The following is a 23993-nucleotide window of genomic DNA, read 5'->3' as shown; positions in this document are numbered from 1 at the left end:
CCAAATGTTCATATGGAAACTCCAGTATGCCTACAGGGAAAAGTACCCCACAAATATCCCCTATTTGTTCCTGTCTGGTATCATGATCACAGTAACAGAAGTCATTACTTTAGATACTCAGGGTTTGGAAAGAAGCAACAAGACTGAATGAGTACTCTTAATACAAAACAATAAAAGTATCCATCCAAACTTGTCTTGGCAAGCCACATATTAATGTAGATAAGCTACTCTAGTCATAATGGCCAGCCTCTACACAACGCTTTCTTTTAATGTGACAAGACAAAACTAGGAGGCTTTTCATAATTCAACTTTTATTACATAGCAGACATATGAACTAACCAGAAACTAGGATGATTCCCTCCACTTTTAAACATGAATTATAGTTCTCTTTTCTCCAAAAGGTACTGGAATATGGCATTTCAGATTATTTAGGAACTAGTTTAGGGCAAAGTGAAAGCAATATGAAAGTATTTCTCAGAAACTAGTCATGAATCCTCAGTGAAGGTAACAAGGGTGATTGCCAGCACCACTTTGAGAACATTTATTATTACTAGATGATACTAAAGGAAGAGAAGCTTGGCCCTTAAGAATTTCCCATTCATGTTTTCAGATTATAAAGGATGGAGTAACTTTTCAAAGGCTTTTGTAAAGGTTAAGTTCTTGAGTAACTGGAAATATTTTTTGTATATCCAGGAAATGTAAACAGTGCACTTTCAGGGTGGGTGTTTGCTTTAACAGCTGAGACTTCTTTTAGTAGATGTAATATGGGATTTTACAAGTTTCTGAAAACACTGCCTTCACTGGATAGTTGCTTCTCCAATGTTTACAGAAGTCTCAGGAAAATCTACTATTATATTTCTCTGTCAACCTTGCTTGCTCATAAACAAAGGGATATTTTATTATCCTCCTGAAAGATTTGTGAGGCAGGAGGGGAAAACCTAAATTTCTGTTTTGAGGTAGGTAAAATACACGACTCTCCAGGATATAACATCTGTCCACTTTACGTCTCACGACATACTTCACAAGTGCCACAACAAACTAAGGAACATATAATCCCTAACATACAGCTATGTTTTTGGAAAACACAGTCAAGTTCAGTTTATTCCATGCTCTTGAAGAAGTTCTGGCCTCAATGAATCATTACCCTTCTTTTTCTTTTCTAGAACTCTGGAATTATCTCAACAAGTATTAGCACCTTATACGTCATATACATTAATCTCATCTTTCTTGTACATTATGAATACAGAAAAACTACTCATCTATTTTCAATGGTCACATGCCATATGGATTGTGTAAATGTTTCCTGAAAGAAATACATACTATTTACAGCGTTAAATATTTTTCACAAATGGAGGCAAAGATTTGTTTGACTCTGTAAACTTGGAAAAGTCAATTCATGGAAATCTGTATCATTCTAAGGTATGAGACTAATATTATGAAGAGAAAGGAACTTATAAATTTATACATATTCTTACACCTTAAATTGATGCATATAAGGTAGTTTCTGGCATAGATAAAAAAAAAAAAAACCAAAAAAAACCCCAAAAAAACCTATCAGCAAGACACTGGACTGGAGTTTAAACTTTATAAACCTCATGTAGCCTTTTGACCATCTTGCAAGACTACCTAGAAACAAGACATGTCTCTGCCCTGTCAATGACACAGATGAAACTAATCAGGCACCAAACACCAACACATGGACAAGCACGCACACGAACACACACACACACACACACACACACACAAACACACAAATCCTGAGACATGAAATTGAAGATTCTAGAGCCAGCATGGTAGCTAGGGAGGATATCTGGACCTTGTCAGCTCCAAGTCTCTGTGCAGACAAAAGCTGCTTGGAGTGCTTTACTGCTCCACCACATCACACCAACATACAGGGAGCTACATATTCGGTGGGCTTCACACCTCCTACAGGACCTTGTGGCTTAGAAAACAGGAGTCAGTGTTTGCACATCATAAATGCTAATTGCTTTCCTTTATAAGATCCTGTATCTTTGCATCTTTCCTACCCTTCCATAGAGCCTGTACTTTAAAAGATCAGGATGGTGGGGGTTAGAAATAACTGGCCTGGCTGCTCAGCATCTACATATGGTTAGAAGTTTTGTATATTACCATGGATGTTTCTTGATGACTTCCTCTAACTTCCATCTACATTATCTATTAGATTAGATTCTTTATTCTCTCCCCTTTTCTATGACATATGTGCCAAGTCAGGAAACATGTTGACAACACTTCTGAAAAATTCAGTTGGTAGCAGAGATGAACAGATGGGCACCCAGATATCAGATGCTGAAAGGTGACTTCCTGTGCACAAATATGCTGACAAGGGAGTCCTACTTTGGGGATACCCTGAAAATCCTTAACCTTCACCAAAGGTAAAGTTCAGAGTAGAATAATTATCATAACCTGATTTCCTGTCCAAAGTTAAGACAAGTAGACTAGCTTCAGACATTCCAAAGATCTTTTTGAAAACAAACAGGCAATCCCAAGAAAATACAGAGTAAGCTTTCCTAGATGCTACTCTATAGACTATAGTCCAAACAGCTTAGAGCCGTCTTTAAGAGCTGGTCATCTAGCTAGCTTTGATGGCCGTTTGGACTACAGAGTAATGTACTGCTTTAAGGAAAGGCTTCAAGTTCAATGCTTTGTTTTTATAGAAATTTCATTTCTAAGAAAAAGCTTCTATTTTACTTATAAAAGAACAGTCAAAACCATAATAAATGCTATGCATTTTCAGGTAGGACTTAACTTCTCCGAGCTTTGGGATAGTAATGGATTTCCAGCTGAACCTGAAGAAATGTTGAATACAAACTTCTGAGTGCCCTTTGATATCTATCTTCATTCCCAGTCTATTCACATCCATAAGAAAAACTGCTCAAATTCTTGCTTTAATGTCAAAACTGAAGGATACTTAGAGCATAGTATGCAGACTAAGCAGATATGGTATGCTGCAGTAAAAAGACAACAAAAACCACATTTGGGGTAACTGAGATGAATGTTCTATTTGGAAGACTTAACACTAAAGAACAACAACAACAAAAAATGTAAGGATGGCAGCTATCTCTTTCACCAAATTTGACTAGAAGCCCCACATTTTATGCTAATTAAAGAAATACAGAGTTTTGTTTAAAATATTTTAAACACCTGTAATAAACTACAGATTTTCCCCAAGAATAGAGGTGCTCTGGTTAGCAATGAAAATGGTTTAAATATGAATGCAATCCATAAGAACAGTAACAACAACAAAAATAGAACAATTTTTCTCAATAAAAATAGGTCAGTTGCTAGAAGGTCTCATTCTATGAAGACATCAATTTCAATCCCTAGTGAAAGGAGTCTGTAAAACTTGCCACTGTGTTTCCACTTCATGCTTCAGGACCTTACGAAAAGCAGCCCCGACAAAACAGAATGACGTTTGCAGAGTATAATTCTGCAGTGACAGAACTGAGGTTGATCGCTACAATAACATTCCTGTGTTTTAAACTGTCACACCTTAATTATTTACATTGCTCATTGGTCCAATAGCATAAAAATAGAGAACAGCATCTTGAAATTTATCTCATTCCATGTTCAGAGATAAATGGCTTAACCATTCTTCCCATTATTTTCTGGAGGCAAGTCCTTGTTTCCACAGTCCGATGGCATTCCCATGCTGGTAGTTTCCAAAGCTACTGTATGAAGAGGATGCTGAAGGCCATCACTATACAGCATATGGCCACATAAGGACTCTTGCGTTCACCTGTTGAAAAAAGGAAGATATTCATCTGGGTTGAATGAAGACTAATATGGCTAAGATAAGGCTGCTACTACAAGAAAAGGGAAAAGAAGGAACTAGAGGCAACGTAAAGAAAATTTAGTATGAACTGCTGAATAAAGTGCACTAAAACCGTAGCCCAACACATGGCGATACACTTAAGGACTTTGAAATCAAACCAAACCCATTCTTGTCACATGTTATGTCCATACCAGCATGAAAGCACGGAGGTCAGAAGACAACTTTAGAGTGGGTTCTTTCTTTCCAACATTATATGAATTTTAGATTTTGAACTCAGGTTATCAGGCAAGTACATCTTCCTGCTGAGCCTTCTTGGTGGCCCATCGTAAGACTTTATTATTATTATTGTAATTTTACTTGGTAGTTTGCAAGCATAAACTATATAGATAACAATGTCATGTCTCAATGTAAAAAAGATGGATCTGGCTAGCTGCTAAACCCAATTTATTTCTGAGACTTGTACCTGAAAGTACCAATGCTGTCCCCTATAAACTATAGGAGAGAGCCATAGAAATGCTCTCTTGCAGCACAGATAAAGGATAGTTCTTATCTTGAAAAAAGAGAATTTTTACCTATATAAAGGAATTTAAAACACAGCATTCAGCAATACCTCCTTTCCATCATGGCAGTAGTTCATGACACTTATGTTCAAAGCACAGATATAGGAAAATAAACAAGATAGCCAAAACTACCCCATTAAAAAAACATAGGCATTAGCTCTCCATTCTCCTTTCCCCCCAAAAACAACTACTTTTAATACAGGTATGGTACAGAGTCTTTTATAGTCAAACATCCCTATCAAAACTGACGAGGTTTCATCAATTGAGCATCCCTCAAAAATTCAAAATTCTCTGAAGCCTAAAATATTTTGAGCGTCATCTCCACACTCAAGTTTCTGAAATCTCAGTATTTCAATAAATTAAAAAGACAAAAGTAGAAATTAAACACAATGACTTCTATAATGAATTAAGTCCAACTCTTTTAAGTGCCTGAATTTGAGGTTTTCCTGATCTATATCTGATGTCTGCTTGTGAAAATGTCTTGCCAGTATACAGAACCTGTAGGGGAATTCAGCTCATTTTAATTCTTGTTTCTTTAGTAGCTGTAAGCTGCACTAAATCAGAGGGTACCAGGCATAAGGAAGGACGGAAGGACTGAAGGAAGGAAGGAAGGAAGGAAGGAAGGAAGGAAGGAAGGAAAGAAAAAAGGAAGGAAGGAGCATGCACACATTAACAGCTGAGTACATCTGGGTCCTTTGTAAGCCTAAGAGCCATGGCTTTGACTAGCCTCACTTAGGTTTTCCCAGGCTGACTAAATTTCACTTCCCTAAAACTAAGCTCCTTATTTCACCTTAGGTGTTTACTTACCTATCATTTGTAACTGACCCTGTCTTCCCTCATTAACTAAAATTCTCAAGGTTATTCTCACTGTTACCTCTTCACTGAGCCCACACTGATATATTACTCTATATATTTATCTGTCTGTTCAATGCCAAAAATCAAGAAATTATCACGTAATATTAAAGAAGCAGATATTTGCCAAGGCATGTTTTTTGTTTTTGCCTGTAATCCCATCACCCTATCAATGTGGTTCACAGTACTGAGACCTGTCTTCAAATCTAAACCAAAAAAGAAATAAAGAAACAAAACAAACAACAGAAGTCCTAAGTAAAGCCATACTAAAACAAAATAAAAAACGATGTGGTGTTCAGACGTTTTATTTTTATTACCTTTGCCCTCTTCCCCCTCCTCCTCTAATAAAACAAACATTTAATAGAATGTTGTCTATTAAGGGAGGATCTACTACATGGAAAAGGTTTTAGAGTAACACTATTCCAACTGAAAATAAAAAGATCATTTAAAATCAGAACACACGGAGAGTTCCAAGACAGCAGCAGCCAGTGTGCATGGTACCTGAGGAGCAGAGAGTCTGACACTCTGAAGCTGGCTAAGTGTAGCAGCTGGATCCAGAGCATCGACCTTCCCAGGACTAGAGGAGACATTCCCTGAGCTTGAGGCTCGAAAGGATCCAAACCCCCAAGGCTGTGTCTTGGATCGGGGAATAACAAACTGTGAACCCCAGGCATTTTCTTCACACCCCAGCCAGTGGAGAACTCCAGGTGAAAGGACCCTCTGCTCTAGCAGTCAGACATTGGATCTGTCCTGTTCCCCTGAGGGCGGCTTCAGGTTTCCTGGGACATTTGGTGCCTATCAGATCCTGGGCCCCAAGGCTATTTCCCTGATCGGAGACTCAGAACCGTGTACCCCAGCACTACCCACAGACATCAGCAAGTGGGGAGCATCAGGTTAGGGACCCTCCTCTCTAGCAGCTAGACATTGGATACTTCCTGCCCCTGGGTAGTGTTCCCAGCATTCAAGCCACGGTTCTGGTTCTGCTAGTCAGCCCGTGGAGACCAGGCAAACGTGAAAGGGAAAGCATACAGATCATGGATCCAGGATGGCAAATCCAGGCGAGTCTGAGTATTGGAGTCATGAAGTCTGGCATGCAGCCCAGCTACCTTCTGAGAACCCCCGAGAGACTGCCACCCATGCCCAGCCCATCTGGGAACCTGCCCACTCATGCTGCACCCACACCCAAACCTGCTCTTGCACCCCGCCCTCCATGGCAACTGCCCACTCGCTCCTGCCCACCTGCACTTGCCCTGCCCTTCAAGGCACTCATCCCAGTTCCATGCCATGACTCTCAAGACAACTGTACCAGCGACCTCCATTTCTTACCTGCACCCGAATCACTAGCACCCATTCTTGAGCCCCTGAACCGCTCTCATCTTCTTGGATACTGCTCCAGACTCCAAGGACAGGTAGACCCAGTCCAGGGACAGACAAACAAGGCTATGGATGCCTGGCTAGAAGCCAGACATCATGGCCTCACCAGAATACCTCAAAATCAATATTCTAATGCAGTTGAAACACAATAAAACTACCTTAAATCTATGATTACGTAGTTATTAGAGGCACATAAAAAGGAAACGAACAAATACAGGCCACCACAGACAGACAGGAATCCATAATCAAATAGGTGAAGGAAATGAATAAAATCACTTAAGACATGAAAATAGGACCAGAATCTATACAGAAAACACAAACTGAGAAAATTCCAGAGATGGAAAACTTAAAGAAGAGATCAGGAATTACAGAGCTACAACTGCAGAAATCGATACATTTCTCAAACAAACAAAAAAAACCCATGAAAATAGAAATGTTCCCAACACAAAACATCCAAGAAATCAAGGACACTGTGAAAAGATGAAACCTAAGAATAATAGGAATAGATGAAAAAGAAGATTCCAAGCTCCAAGGTCCAGAAAATATTTTTAAGAAAATCATAAAAGAAAAATTTCCCAACCTTAAGAAAGAGATGCCCTTAAACACACAAGAGGCCTATAGACCACCAAATAAACTAGACCAGAAGAGAAACTCCTCCCGCCACATAGTAATTAAAACACAAAATCTATAGAACAACAACAACAAAAAATTAAAAGCAGCAAGGGAAAAAGACCAAGTAACAGATAAGGGTACCTATCAGAATCACACCAGACTTCTCAACAGAGGGTATAAAAGCCAAGAAGGGCCTGGGCAGATGTCATGCAGACTCTAAGAGAGCACTGATGCCAACCCAGACTACTATATCCAGCAAAGCTTTCAATCAACATAGATGGAGAAAACAAAATATTCCATGACAAAACTAAACTTAAACAATATACAACCCAGCCCTACAGAAGATACTAGAAGGAAAACTCCAACTCAATGAGATCAACTGTACCCAAGAAAGCATAGGACAAAAATAACTTCATGACAAAAAGAAAACAAGCACACAAACACGTAATTACTACCAACTCCACAATAAAAGGAAATAACAATCAGTGGTCACTAATATCTATCAACATCAATAGATTCCCTTCAGGCTAATAGAATGGTTGTGGAAACAGGATCCACTATTCTGCTGCATTCAAAAAACAACACCACCTCTGCAACAAAGATAGATACTACCTCAGAGTAAAGGGCTGGAAAAAGGTTGTCCAAGCAAACTGAACCAAGAAGCAAGCTGGAGTCACTATCCTAGTATCGAATAAAATAGACTTTTAACCAAAATTAATCAAAAGAGACAGAGGGGACCTCATTCTCATCAAAGGACAAATCCACCATGAGGACATCACAATATTGAACATGTATGTCCCAAATACAAGAGATCTTGAATTTGTAAAAGATACATTGTTAAAACAGAAATCACATATTCCCAACACATTAATAGTGGGAGACTTCAAAACCATACTTTCACCTAGGGACATATCATGAAGACAGAAGCTAAATAGAGAAATAAAGACACTTACAGATGTCTTAAATCAAATACACCTAATAGATGTCTACAGAACCTTTCACCCAAACACAAAAGAATATACCTTCTTTTCAGCACCTCATGGAACTGTCTCCAAAACTGACCATATAGTCAGGCATAAAGCAAGCCTCAACAAATACAAGAACATTGAAATAATACTTGTATCATATCAGATCATTATGCCCAAAAACTACACCATAACAGAAATAACAACAAGCCTACACAGGCAAGGAAACTGAACAACTCTCTCCTCAAGGACAGCTGGATCAGGAAAGAAATAAAGAAATTAAAGCCTTCTTAGAATTCAATGAAAATGAAGGCACAATATACCCAAACTTATGTGACACAATGAAAGCAGTGCTAAGAGGAAAGTTCATAGCAGTAAGAGCCTTCATAAAGATCTTGGAGACATCTTATACAAGCAACTTACTGGCACACCTGAAAGGTTTAAAAAAAAAAAAAAAAAAAAAAAGGAGACACACCCAAGAGGAGTATATGGCCGGAAATAATGAAATGCAAGCTGAAATAAATAAATTGGAAACAAAGAAAACAATTTAAAAAATCCAACAGCTGGTTCTTTGAGAAAAATCAACAAGATAGACAATCCCTTGGCCAAACAAACTAAAAGGCAGAGAGACCCTATCCAAATCAACAAAATCAGAAATGAAATGAGGAATAAAAGGACAGATAGTGAGGCCATCCAAAGAATCATTAGGTCTTACTTCAAAGCTTACATACTACAAAATTTGAAAATCTAAATGAAATGAACAATTTTCTTGATAGATCCCAGTTACCAAATTTGAATCAAGATCAGGTAAATAAATTAAATAGTCCTATATCCACTAAGGAAATAGAAACAGTCATCAAAAGTCTCCCATCCAAAAACAGCTCAGGGTCATATGGTTTCAGTGCAAAATTCTACCAGTCTGTCAAAGAAGAGGTAACTCCAATACTCTCTCGAAACTATTCCACAAAACAGAAACAGAAGGGACATTACCAAACTCATTCCATGAGGCCACATTCATCTTGATACCTAAACTGCAGAAAGACTCAACAAAGAAAGACAGTATCACATCAAACTCTCTGATGAACGTTGGTGCAAAATACTCAATAAAATAGTTGCAAACTGAAACCAAGAACACATAAAAGCTACCATCCACCATGGCCAAGTAGGCTTCATTCCATTGCATGCAGAGGTGGTTCAATATATGGACATCCATCAATGTAATCCACCACATAACCAAACTGAAGGAGAAAAACCTGGTCATCTCCTTAGATGCTGAAAAAGCATTTGATAAAATTCAACACCCATTCATGTTTAAGGTCTTAAAGAGATAAGGGAAATAAGGCACATACCTTAACATAGTAAAGGCAATATGTAGCAAGCGTATAGCCAACATTAAACTAAAATGAGAGAAACTTAAATCAATCCCACTGAAATCAAGGACAAGGCAAGGCTGCCTATCTCTTTTTATCTTCTCAACATAGTACTGAAAGTCCTAGCTAGATGAAGACAAATAAAGAAGACCAAGGGGATGGAAATCAAAAAGGAAGAAGTCAAAGTTTCACTATTCCCAGATGATATATATATATATATATATATATATATGAGCGACTCCAAAGATTCTACCAGAGAACTCCTACAACTGATAAACACCTTCAAAAAGTGGCTGGATACAAAGTTAATTCAAAAGAATCAGCAGTCCTTCTATATTCAAAAGACAAATGTGCTGAGAAAGAATTCAGGGAAACACCCTTCACAATGGCCACAAATAACATAGAGCACCTTGGTGTAAAGATAACTAAGCAAGTAAAAGAAGTATCTGAAAAAAAACTTTAAGTCTCTGAAGAAAGAAACTGAAGAAGATATCAAAAGATGGAAAGATCTCCCATGCTCATGGCCTGGCAGAATTAACATAGTAAAAGTAGCCATTTTACCAAAAATAATCTACAGATTCAATGCAATTCCCATCAAAATACCAACATAATTCTTTACAGACCTTGAAAGAACAATTCTCAGCTTCATATGGAAAAACAAAATACCCCCAGAATTGCTAAAACAATCCTGTACAATAAAAGATCTTTGGGACGTATCTCCATCTCCGATCTCAAGCTGTACTACAGAACAAAAATACTAAAAACTGCATGAAAACTGGCATAGAAACAGACTAGTGGATCAACAGAATTGAATTGAAGACCCAGAAATAAATTCATACACCTATGGACAACTGATTAATTACAAAGAAGTCAAAACTATACAATGGAAAAAAGACAGCATCTACAACAACTGGTGCTGGTCTAACTGGATGTCTACAGGTAGAAAGATGCAAATAGATCCATACTTATGACCTTGCACAAAACTAAAGTGAAAGTGAATCAAAGACCTCAACATAAAAACAGACACACTAAACCTGTTAGAAGAAAAAGAGGGGAAGAGCCTTGAATGCATTCGTACAGGACACAACTTCCTGAACAGAACAACAACAGAACAACAATCAAACAATGGGACCTCATGAAACTGAAAAGCTTCTGTAAAGCAAAGGTCACTGTCAACAGAACAAAATGACAGCATACAAACTAGGAAAAGATCTTCAACAACACCTATATCTGACAAAGGGCTAATATGCAGAATATATAAGAACTCAAGTAATTGAACACTAGCAAACTAACTAATGCAATTAAAAAGTGGGGCACAGAACTAAACAGAGAATTCTCAACAGAGGAATATCAAAAGTCAGAGAAAGACTTAAAAAAATGCTCAACGCCCTTAGTCATCAGGGAAATGCAAATCAAAATGATCCTGAGATTCATCAAAAGAGCTAAGATAAAAAACTCAAGGAATCATACATGCTGGAGAGAATCTGGAGAAAGGGGATTCCTCTTCCGTTACTGGTGGGAATGTAAACTTGTATAACTACTTTGGAAATCATTCTGGTGCTTTCCCAGAAAATTGGGAATAGTGCTACCTCGAGATCCAGTTATACCACTCCTGGGCATATATGCAAAAGATGCTCAAGTCTACAACAAGAACATTTGCTTAACCATGTTTTTAACAGCTTTATTCATTATAGTCAGAATCTGGAAATAACCTAGATGTCCCTCAACTGAAGAATGGATACAGAAATTGTGGTACATTTATACAATGGGATATCAGTAAGCTCTTAAAAACAAGCAAATTTGCTATGAACACAGTTGAGCAAATGTGTGGGTTTGTCTATGTGGGTTGTTGATAAACTAGCTAAAAAGGCAGATATTTTTTACATTATGAATGTTAACTGTATTTTAACAGAGTAAAGTAGTTTCACAGAAATTCAAGGCTAGTAAAAATATTAAAATATAAAAATATTAATTATGTGTATGTCATACAAATAATTCTAAAGAGGACAACAGATTTCACTTTCAGTATAAGTAAAAATGCTACAAAGTATTTTTTAATTAGACATGTTAAAAAGATATAAACTATCATTAAAAAATACTTGTACTTTTGAATTGTAGTTCATGTAGTCACCAATCACTCTGAACTTATGTAAAGAGTGTCAAATGTGAGGATAGAATAAGAATTTACCCTGCTATACCAGAATCATACTTAAAATACAAACAATCTTCGTAGTTCTAATAGATATGAAACACATCCTTCGTTATTAAAACAGTATACATGAGGGCTGGGAGATGACTCAGTGGGTAAGGAGGTCACCAGGTCCAAGTTTCCTCTCTGGAACCCACTTGTTGGAAGAAAAGGAGTAAGTATTACAACCTGTGCTTTTAATTTCACATGTACATGTGGCATGTGCACCTCAACGTTATGCAAAATTAAAAATTTACAAAACTAGCAAATACTTTAAAATTCTGATTTATAAATTAACAAAATAGCACACATGATCCAGAAGAGCATGGTCTAAACATATACTATAAATACTGTCTAAATTTGCCACAGGTCCAGAAATACATGGGATCTGATACCTGATTTCAATCATTTTTCTTTTTTCCATCTCTCTGTTAATAAAATATTATGAAGTCCCCCATTAAGTAGCAGAAAGAAAACAATTGGTAGAATTCTGTAAACTCTTGGACAATAGACTCCTACACGTGGAAAATAGACATTTGATTGCCATGAGTATAACATAAGTGGCCAATAGTTTATAGTTTAAGAAATGGACGGGGATTAGACACTTACCAATTCGAGCACACTTCCAAAATATTCCCAATAGTCTGCACAGCATAAGAAAAGAACAAAATCAATTACTGATTACTGAGAAAGTCAATTATTACCATTAACATCACAGAGCACATTAATTCTACATACTAGATTTCAAACTGTGGTCTTTGTTGCACATCTGAGATCTACTTGTCAGACATTGAGCCTCCACTTATGAAAATAGGCCAGGACATACTATGAACCATTTCTAAACAGAAGTTTCCAGTAACTGGAATATGTGTATCATATTAGAATTAGGGTAACTTAATGCAAGAGTGGCTAAAGTTTATCTAAGTAAATTATTTAACTTCAAGTTCCTTGACACTCTCAAACAGGAAATGTAACACATCAACTTACATATTAATTTTTAGAAAACAATAAATGAGATAGTTTTTAGATGAGTTTTGTAATATAATAGAAGATTTATTTCTTACAGAATATAGCTGTGTTTAATTAATCTATAGTTGTGCACTCTTGGGGCAGACTTAACCTGTGCTACTCAATAAGAAAATATAAATAAATGTGCATCTACAGTTTTAACATAATGAAAATTATTAGTTTAAGAGAAGCTAAGCATATGAGTTTCCTAAGTATGAATGACACATATTCTAAGAATAACAATTAAAATGAACTTGTTCTTTTTAATTCCATGAATAAAAAATTATAAATTAAATACATACACATAAATGGACATATTTCTTTGGAATGCAAAAAATACAAAAGCTTTGGCAAAAATCAAATGAGCCATGGACAGAAAAATTAAAAAAAAAAAAATCTCAGCATAGATACTATTTTGGTGGTTTGAAATATTGTATGTATTTGTAACTATGCTTATATATTTTTATAATTATGTTTTAACATAGAGTATTAATTACAACAAATCAATCTTACTTATATTAGGACTGGCTTAATAAACTTACAGAAATTAAATTTCAGGGATATTTATGTACTTTTTTCCTTCAAAGAAATAGATTGCAAATGAATCACTATATGTGAAGAGAAAGCTAATCCAATTCTAAAAGTAATCTAAGTCACTAATAAGGCCAGATTATTGTGTTTAACTCAGCCTACTTATTGTTGCGTGGTTGTGAGGAGGCTCTTTATCTGCTTAATAACAGCATCAATGGTCAGAGGACTTTCTGAGGAATAAATGAATGATGGGCTAAGAAATGTCAGGTGGTGCTCAGAATTTGCTTACTCTTCACCAGAGTCGAAAGCTGATGTCACCCAGCAGAGCCATGCATGTTCGAGTGTAGGCACTTAGGGTCCTAATAAACACTAATGATGGAAAGCTGTCCAGGAGAGTGAGCTGAAGGACACACAGCAAGATAGCTGAAGCTCTGTCATGGGAAACTCAGGACTCAACAGTCCCAAGATTAGGATTTCCTGGTCTTCCTGGGTGAAATACCAAGTTGTCTTTGAATTCTAACCTGGACTTAGTTCAGGACCGTCAGGTATCATGAATTGTTTGAATGAACTTCTGAAGACACACATCTGTGACATCTAGCATGCTAGTTATTTTTTAAAAAAGGAACAATGTGAGTTGCTAAAAACCACACAATTTGGTGCTTAATTTCTATGGCCTGAGTGTATATGCATCTGGTGAAGGGACTATTTATTAGCTTAGGAAAAAGGGAAGAAGCAATTTTTCAGTAATGCCCATGCTCCATCATTTGAATCAGATGAAAATTCATTTTAATTTAAATAGTGATGTCATCAAAAATGCCTCACACGAAATATCTAGGGATCTCCACCTAAGCCTGTGCATACAATAATAAACTTATTTAAGTCTCAGAGATGTTAAGGAAAGAAAATCTAAAAGTTACCTTAATAGAGAAGTAGCTCTTATCTATAATCAAATAAAATTGTTTCCAATCACATGGACGACTGCATTAACTTATATTTGGAAATGTAAAAGCAGGAGAGACCTTGAGGGCCTTTAATGTAGGAGAATTATACTACTATCCAACCTGTACTGTAAGGTTGGTAGCCCTGAAAACTCCTCAGGTAATGTAGCATGCTATGGACACATTCCTACTCCCAAAGAAAGGAGGGGCAGACATGTCCACATGCAACTTTCCTGTCAATGAAAAATTTCATGATCGCACTAGAGAAGTGAAAAAATGCAACTGTAATTTTAATAGTGATAATTCTCTTAATGATAAACTCCTACCTTATTAGATCTTACATACTGTATTACAAATAACTGATCAACGAGAATAAAATGGAAAAAAAAATCATGTACACTAGAAGCTCAGAGAAGAAGGTAAGATGGGGATAACCCTGTCTACAAAGTTAAGAGTGCACTCTTAGAACAGCTGATGGAGAATTAACATGTATCACCTGTGTTCAGAGAAACCCTTCATCTCCTTTTACTTAGTAGGTGAAATTTCAGTCACACCAGATCATTAAGATAATGCAAATATATTTTAGAGCTTTAAAACATAAAGAAAATGTAAAAAGTTACTGAAAACTAAGTTATAATAGAATTAAACCATTCATTGACTTCCATAGTAATTTACATTCGATGCTGGTGAATGCTGACCTGACTGATTATCATTAGTAACATACCCAGTTTTATTTCTGTCCAGGAGGCTGGGTGCCAGGGATCGGATATAAGCACACGTACATATAAGCAGCAAGATTACAGTCAACAGACTCTGAAAATTGAAAATGGCAGACTATGGAGAGAAAAAAAACAAAACAAATTAATATCACAAGAAAATTTCCTATGCAAAAAAAAGCCAGACAATTCCACATTACAGGAAAACAGGATGTTGTACAACATGCAAACCAGTATCACGAAGTCTCTAAAGGTACACTTTCTTCCATTCAAGAATGCAGGATACAGCAGAAAATATAAATACACAAACTAGAATATATACATTCAAAAACAACATCCGAGCAATGTGGACTCAGTATACAATTAGCAGATTTTAAAGGTGTGCACAATACTAGACAGAAAACAGTGTAGTCTCCATATACTGCCAGTGGCTGGCCCTGTGACCCCAGTGGAATTACTGGCTTCTTAGTCTCCACTTGGTATTTACAAAACTGGGCAGAGCCAGGGAGAAAGATTAAATACTGACTAAAGTTTCTTTCAAGCAAACTTACTGCCTGGGACAAGCATGTTTTAAAATGATGAGATCATGTTCCAAGTTCTGACAACTAAGATTATTAGACAATGGTGAAAGAAAAGCACCTGCTTTTTCTTTCCACTGTTATTCACTATGCAACAGTTCACTCTATTCTAAATGTTAAAACAGGAATCCTAAGAATTACATATTTAAATAGGCCAACAGGGACTCATAGGCATCAAGTTTAAATACCTAAAGTTTGGCTCATTCTATTCAGTATTCAGGTTTTCTTCAAGACCAACAAGTGCTCTTAACTGCTGAGCCCACTCTCTAATTCTCAGCTCAGCTCTGTCAGAGTCTCCTGGAATCCACCTGATCCCCTCTCTATTTCAGTCATGTTTTTTTTTTTAAACTGCCTAGACTACTCCTGAACTAGAGATCCTTCTGCATTTGCCTTTCAAGTGCTGAGACTGTAGGTGCACACCCATGCTTTCCCGTAGGAATCTCATCTCTTGTGTCTCCCACAGCAATTGACAAAGCACAAACACCATACTGTCAGACTGTCTCTAATACTTGGCAATGTGTTTGAAGCATAGTACAAATCCAAAGAAGACAGATTTCACTCAACATCATGGTATATGGATAAAAACTCTTCCATTATAAGTTGGCGCAGAAAATACATCAATTCCACTCGGCAATCAACAGAATGTCTGCTTAGGAAATTCGGAAGCACTCTCACCTGATTTCTTAAAAACTAGAAGGAACATGTCATAATTATTTTTCAAAGGAAAAACTGCTACTTGTAAATGGGATTTACATGAAAACCTCTGAGGTAGTAGGAAAAACATTATAAACTTTAAGGGAATTAAGAGATGAGGGGAATACATAAGCAACACACACATCAATAAGCTTCAGAACTTCATTATTAACCAAATGAAAGACAAAACAGAAAATAAGACTATTAACATAGAACTAGATAAAACCTTCAGATTTCTAAGCTTAAAAAGAAATGTACTACATTAGGATCAAGGAAAAAAATCTTAGACGACAAAACCCAAACAATCAATCACTTTAATACACACAGAAGACCACTTCCTAGAATTAGGACAGACTGATAAAAGTTCTTATTAAAATTATTCTTTCTATATATTTTTATAAATACAACATTACAGAAAAACAAGAGTACGGACTGCACATTACTTACCAATAGTTTGTGTGCGTGTGTGTGTGTGTGAATGCTTATGTACTTTGCACGTGCATGAATGTGTGGAGGCCAGAGGTTGGAATTTGGCGTCTTCTGCCACTCTTCGCCTTCATTTTTTTTTTTTTTTTAAACACTCAGGCTCATTTTTTTCTTCCATTTATTTACTTAATCATTTTACAGCCTGACCACAGGCCTCTTCCCTTCTTCTCAGAGAGGGGGAGGATGCCAAGGAGTACCAACCCACCCTGGCTAGTAAGTCGCAGTAGGATTAAGTGTACCCTCTTCCATTGAGGCCAGACAAGGCAGCCCAGCTAGGCGAAAGGGATCCAAAGGCAGGCAACAGAGTCAGAGACAGGTTCTACTCATTGTTAGGGAACCCACCTGAAGACCAAGCTGCATAGCTGCTACATATGTGTAGGGGTCTAGGTCCAGCCCATGCATGCTCTTTGGTTGGTGGTTCAGCTTCCCTGAGACCCCATGGGCACAGGTTAGTCTACTCTGTGGGTCTTTTTTCACCTTCATTTTGAAGGCATGGTTTCTTAAGAAACTTAGGCCTTGCTGATTCAGCTAAACTGGCTGGACATTGCTTAAACTGTTTGGTAAGCAATCTATGAACTGAGGCATTTCCTTACCTCCAAATACTATTATCATTAGTGACAAAAATGCTTACACATGAATTGTAATGTGTTGGGCCAAGGATGCAAGATCTCAAGGCTAGCATAGAGAAGTTTTGTAAACACTGATGCAAAAGTGATAAAACAAAGATGACTGTGAATGGGTTTTTTAAGTTTTATACTCTGAAAATGAAAAAGACTATTTCCCCACCCAAGACAGGGTTTCACTGTATAGCCCTGACTACCTTATAAGTCACTGTATAGACCAAGCTTTGAACTTATGGAGATCTGGCTGCCTCTGCCTCCAAGTGCACCACCACAGTATTAATGTTTTTTAAAACATTCGTAATACTTGCTTTCCTAGGTAGAGTCTTTTCACTTACATAGCAAAGGTGATATTTAATATGGATTTTACTTAAATTGGGTTTTAAGTTTGCATCTGTGAAGGCAAGTGATTACTGATGAATCCTAAATAGAAAACAAGGCCAGAGGGTTGTCTTTCACAGATCATGTTGAACATGCACATGAATATACTGTTTGTATTTCCTCTAGACAAAAACCAAGATGGGTATTTAGACTAGACTCTGGGAAATGAAGTTAAATATCAAGGATTTAAAAAGTTAGGTTGTACAAATCTTTCATTATTAGGAGTTTAAAACCAACAACAATCACTGACTGACCTTCACCTATTCTTTCACCCTATTATCTTATTCTGTAACATAGTTGTTATTATCTTTGTGTTACAGATGACACATAGCAATTATCTTCCACTTAGAAAAAAAATGGATATTTTCAAAACTAAACAGTAATATATTGTAGCACCTGCAAGAGACAGTTTGGAAACCTGGGGACAAAGACAAGTTTTCAAAAGGAAAAGTTTTAAAAAGAAAGCAAATACTCAATTGACAAATGACTTCACTTAAAAGGGCCAAGAATATGGTAGAAAAGCAAAATGACGGCAGCAGAGGTTTTAAGAATGTTAGGAAGGAACAGACTTATATAAAGCAAAGGATTAGTTTATTATCTTCTTAATAGGAGATCTAAATTAAGGATTTTATTACCTATTTCCCTTTCCTCCCTGAATGCCTTTAAAAACATGCTTAGTGGTAAAACACCCAAGATGGTTTTTCACTGTGTGTGTGTGTAGGGGAAAGTAGAGTTGTCTGTGAAATGCTAAGTATACAAAGGCTCATTTTTCCCTCTTTTTATCTTCCTGTATTTGAAGTTTCTCATAACAAAAGGTAATACAACACTTACTACCAAGCCGACTATCTGTGGAATGCATACACACACATATTTGTGTGTGTACAATCATTTACAAATGAAGGCTGTTAATATGTACAAAATATATGATATATACAACCTGGTTCTGGGGTTTAAGAACTGTATTTTAAACAAATAATACTAAATGGTAAAGTCTTTCAGGTGTACTTAGACTGTGGTCAAGAGTGTTTCCTAACATTTCTGTCACCTACAACATTTCTCCTAACCCATAGCATCTACTATCTACTGATACAAACTGTAGTCTCTGGGTTAAGAGGAAAAAAAAAAAAGTGATTTCTCCCTACACAAATGTGAGTAAGGGAAGATGGAAGCTAAACAAAGAAACCATGATAAAAAAAAAAAAGATGCAATATTTATTAATAGCATCACTGAGAAAAACCATTGTAGATTAGAACACTGTGTACACTCTTTTGTTAATTATCCAAGAGAAGTCTACCAAATGTAAATTTCTTAAAGGCAGTTTGGAAAAATAAGCAAAAAGACAAAAAAAGAAATTATTATTATGTGAAAGGCTTAGCCAGCGAAGGCCCAAGGCAGTTTCTACATCGTATGCAGATTAACCACCTCCAGTATGCTCACACTTTGAAGAGCATGTGTTGCTCTAACTCATCCTAAGACATACAAATTACACATTTTCAAAAGATCTGTATAACCAAGTATGTAAACTTGCTAGGTGAAAACTAGAGATTTAGTTATTCTAGAATCTAAAGTACTAATTATAAGACATTCTGAATATAATGGGGCCACAAGTATCTGTGCGCTTGTGTGCTAATTTGCTAATTACTCACTCTGGTCTTCTCACTGTTTAAAATCCATGGGTAATGTAAGTAATTTAAATAGTGAGAGATATCAAAGAAAAATATAAAACCGTTCACTGGGCTGACCCTCTTTTCATTCTTAGAGGAATGGGTCTCAATTTTCTTAATGCTGTGACCCTTTAATATAGTTTCTCGTGTTTTGGTGGCCCCCAACCATAAAACTGTTTTCATTGCTACTTAATAAGTATAATTTTGCTACTGTTATGAATTGTAATAGACTTATCTAATATGCAGGATATAGGACATATGAACACAAAGGGGCCAAGACTCACAGGCTGAGAATCACTGCTTTAGAGTAACAATATATTTGTTATTCTTGCACATAAAGAGAATCTGGCTATTTTCCCACACATAAATACCCATTTATGGAGATTTTGATTTTAATGGGATGCTGCTGCAAGGAACTTAGAATCAACATTTCCCACAGAAGAGTTTCACTTTTCTTCTTTAAACAGCTTGAGGAAGCGTCATATTTACTGTTCTGTACTTCACCCTCACAAGCACTGTGCAACAGCTACAGGAACCATTCTTGCCCTGGTGCCAGTGCTCTTTCATGAACTGGAGGTGAAGAGATCAGTAAGATTAAAGCTTCTAGGGGAAAGCAACTTATACATCACACCCTGATTAGTCCTCATCTGAATTCTAGAAAGGCTGAACAAATCTGTATTTTCTAAAACTTCCATGACAAAATGTACACAGCTCCTATCTTTGATGAGTTGTGGAAGATAATGAATACAGAACTTATGTCCCCAAAGAAGTATTAGGCTCCAAATGGCTCCTATGCTCATAAAACTACTAAAAATTTGGGGGCTTAAACAAATACAAATTTATTACTACCTTGTATTTCTAAAGGTCTCTACCTCAGTCTGACATCTTGACAGATAAGTCACTATTCTTGTGGCCGTGATCCTACTCTTCTCATTTGTTACATTTTCTTGTGATTATATTGTCCCTCTTCCTGTCAAGATAATCTTCCAAATGAAAACTTGGATGCAAAGACTCTTGTCACATATGATTAGAAACATATTAGTGAGTGTGTGTGGGGAGGGGGGAACACACTGTTTTTTCATGGGGTGCATTCTACCGCATCTGTTTCCTATTCATCAAGAAGCATCAAATGGCATCTTCTTTAGTCAGGGCTGCCTGTGGTATCCATTGGAACAAAATACTGATTACAACTAAAAGAAACACTTATCCTTATAGGACAAGAAGCCCCTGCCTTGACCTTAGATTACTCAGAATTGGGCTCTTCCTTTTAAAACAGTGTATCAGTGGCTTCCAAATTATTTTTCTCTTAAGCTTTTTAAGTGTATCTACCAATTGCAGACATCACCAACCATAACTAACCAGAGCTTCCAACTCATGTGTTAGTGACATGAGTTAATGTGGCCAGATGAGAAGTTACTCGATAATCTTTCTGAAGTACTGTACAGTTTAGTGAAATAATGAAGGGGCCACAGCATTATTTCTAGAGTCACTACTACTGCTATATGATATGGGAGCTTGTTCTAGAATTATAAATAAAAGCAGCCTGGGCAATTGTTAACAGAACTTTTAAATGAGAAATCTTTAAAAAAAACATATTTAAACATTAGAAATATGGAGGAGGAGGACTGGGTCCAAACAACATAGAAGTACAAAAATAAATAAATAAATGAAATCACAGGGAACTACATTAATATACTAGGTACCCTTTACATAAAATGACTGGTTACTGCCTAGACTTAATCAATAGAAAGGATGCTGTTTTAGCTATTTGTTTGGCAAACTACTTTGTTACTGAGCAAATAACATGTTTTCACCCTGGCCTCTACCTTGAAAATAACAGGATGTTTTGCGAAGCTCTTTTTTTGTGTGATCTTGGACCATTTCTCCTATACAGAGAGATGGGCTAAGAAAACAAGTTTGACTGTTCCATAAACCATCCTTGTATTGATGTGTTTTGCTTTGACTATAAAAAGGAGCTGTAGAATTAACTGGGCTGCTACAGTTTTTACTGACAGCCCTCTCAAGCTGATTCCTCATGTCTTGCTTTATTTCAATCCTCATTCCCAACTCAGGTACTATTCCACTTTGCCTGCAGGCTCCAGCATGGTATTTTCATTAGTACTGGGTCCTTGAAGCTATATGCAGACTTCAGCAAAACAAAATGTTTACTTTGCTTGCTGAATAAGAGGTTCTTGGTGAATAACACTGTCTTAGAGCTTAAAATGTTCATTAAATTTGGAATTTTAAAATGAATTTTTACTGACATTAACTTCTCCAGCTTCACACAATTACACTCTATCATTAAGAGTTAAACACCAAAGACAGAAATTCACAACACTAGCATGTTAACACTTTTACTTACTAATATGGACGTGTTTGTTTTACATTAAAACTAAAGTAGTTTATTCTTTTTTCAGGGTAGAGAAGAGCACAACACCAACACCCTTAACCTAATTATGGTAAAATTTATACTACAGTGGGAAAATGGATCAACATTTTATCATTTGCAAATCTAGGTCAGGTCAGCCTTTTCCAATTAGATTTTACTTCGAAATTCATATATACTATTGTCTTTTTAAAAAAAGGAACCACAGAAATGGAAATAAATATTATTCTGAACATACAAACATATCTGATCTACACAACTGACCAAACTAAATGAACACATAACACAGGACAAGGGTCTAGTGCACATTTAGACTACTTAACACATTGGATAGATCAACATTGCTTGTCAGTTGTAATTGCTATAACTGGCCCTGTTTGAAAAGTGCACAAGGAGCACCTTATCTACTTAAATTCCACTACACAACTGGTTACAGGTCAAGCTACAGTTCAGAGTTCATACATCTCTGGCAGTGTCAGAAGCTATGTAGTCCAAAGGTAGAATTAATATTTGATTAGCCGTTTAAAGAAATTCTTCACATGATACCTTGATAAAATGACTGAGAAGATATTATGAAGAGCAAAAACCAAATCCTACTATGAAAAAAAGTACTTATCTATCAAGAAAAATAAAATGTTGGTTATTAATATTTATTATTGACTTATCTCTCTTGCTTTCTCTCCCTCTCTGTATTAGGGTAAGCCCTCCCCTTACCATGCCTGTCTCTCTCCCTTCCATCTCCATTCAATAAACCTCATTGGATTTAAAATTGGTTGTGTGCATGGCATTTTTTTATATAAATACTAACACTATGAGCAAAGTAATTCTCTAGTTATTAGGTAAATAGATAAGAAACTAATTTTCAACGTTTAGTAACAGTTCGTTAACAGCCTCCTTATGACCAAGCGTATATTATTCTGCAGTAGGTAGAAAAATAGTCTGTAATGGACAATGAAATCCTTACCCAGAGGAAAAAAATGTGCCAATAAATACTACCTCCTTTACAAGGTGTTAATCATGTTTAGGAACAAATCCCCAATTTATGCCTAAATATAAATAGTTGTTAAGAAAGCAGGAAAGTCTAGGTGAGCTTTTGACCACAGCTTTAAAGGCTGTATACTGTAGAAGATGCCTGAGGAAATTCTGGGAACTCAAACTCAGTGTTTTTTCACTATGGAATGTGGGAGGGTTGTGGGAGGTGGGGGAGTTTGAGATAACACAAACATGCTTTCCTTTGAAATATGGTTACAAATGGCTTCTAAATTCACCCACGTGGTAGTGCGGGGGTAGGCATGGCCTTTCCTATAACACTGATAAGACCTTTCACACAGTTTTTAATGATTTACCAGTAATGTCTACATTTATCTATTCCCTGGCCACAGGGGCTTTCTGTTCCTTGCCCTTAACTTTTGTTGCTGTTGCTATTTTGTGATTTACAGTTCAAGTTTTTCTTTTTTTTTTTTGAGGTCTAAATTATTAATCACTCCATTACAACATAAACTCCCACTGAGGGTGGTGGTCTGTGAAGGCTTCCCAGGCCAGAGATCACCATGAGAAAGCACATTAAGGTCCTATAAGACAGGTCCACCTTTGCAGGTAATTGACATCATTAAAAGCATTCGTTTGCAAAGGAGCATCTTTAGACCTGAAAGAGTGGTGGGTATCTCTCCATCGACTCAACAGGTAGATGGGAAGTCCTAAGGTCTAGAGTTAAGACAACCGGTAATCCATTAATCACTATTCAAAGATGCGGGTGGGGCGAGACAGGAGCACATAAATGGGGGGAAAGAAAAGGAGGAGAACGAGACTCCAGCGTCTGAGACTGTCCACAGACCTATGTAACCGACCGGCTGGCCATGCCACCGCAACTCTACTACACAGGGCAGCGAGGCGGACTCCTGGCGTGGAGTCCACCTCCCCGGGTCTTCCAGGGCTGTGGCCTGATGCTCCGGGGTGAGCAGGAGGGTTCCCTCGGCCTGTGCACCCCGGGTCCCGGGAGAGCCTCGCTAGCGCCCGGGCTCCCGCGCCCTCCCGCCGCCCGCGCGAGGCCGCGGCTCCTCCGGGGCTCCTCCGCGGCCCTGCAGCCCAGGTTCTTACCATAGCGGAGCCGGTGCTGGTGCAGCCACATCACCCTTCCGGGCCGGGGCGGAAGAGGATGCACGCCCACGGCGCTCCCGCGCCCTGCAGGCGCCCGGTTGGGCCTGCGGCGGCGCCTCCGCCCCGGCCGCGCCACGCCGACGTCGTGATAGGCTCCCAGGGTCGGAAAAGGCGGGGCTCG

General features: G+C 37.4%; 1 protein-coding gene and 1 non-coding gene across 2 annotated transcripts; both read right to left on the bottom strand.

Moving 5' to 3' along the window:
- Positions 1-294: 294 nt before the first annotated feature.
- Tmem167a (transmembrane protein 167A) lies at positions 295-23959 on the bottom strand. The gene is made up of 4 exons (XM_021654681.2): positions 23813-23959; positions 14916-15025; positions 12324-12358; positions 295-3757 (listed from the first exon to the last, which is right to left on the bottom strand). The coding sequence occupies exons 1-4, from the start codon at positions 23813-23815 to the stop codon at positions 3687-3689; spliced, it is 219 nt and encodes a 72-aa protein (XP_021510356.1). The 5' UTR covers positions 23816-23959; the 3' UTR covers positions 295-3686.
- LOC132652675 (small nucleolar RNA U109) lies at positions 14285-14419 on the bottom strand. The gene has a single exon (XR_009590252.1). It is a non-coding gene; the product is annotated as a small nucleolar RNA U109 (small nucleolar RNA).
- Positions 23960-23993: the final 34 nt, after the last annotated feature.

Source organism: Meriones unguiculatus, chromosome 2 (genome assembly GCF_030254825.1).
Source record: "Meriones unguiculatus strain TT.TT164.6M chromosome 2, Bangor_MerUng_6.1, whole genome shotgun sequence".
NCBI classification, from domain to species: domain Eukaryota; kingdom Metazoa; phylum Chordata; class Mammalia; order Rodentia; family Muridae; genus Meriones; species Meriones unguiculatus.
Note: the sequence above shows the minus strand (reverse complement) of the source record. Positions and strands in the feature narration are given on the sequence as shown.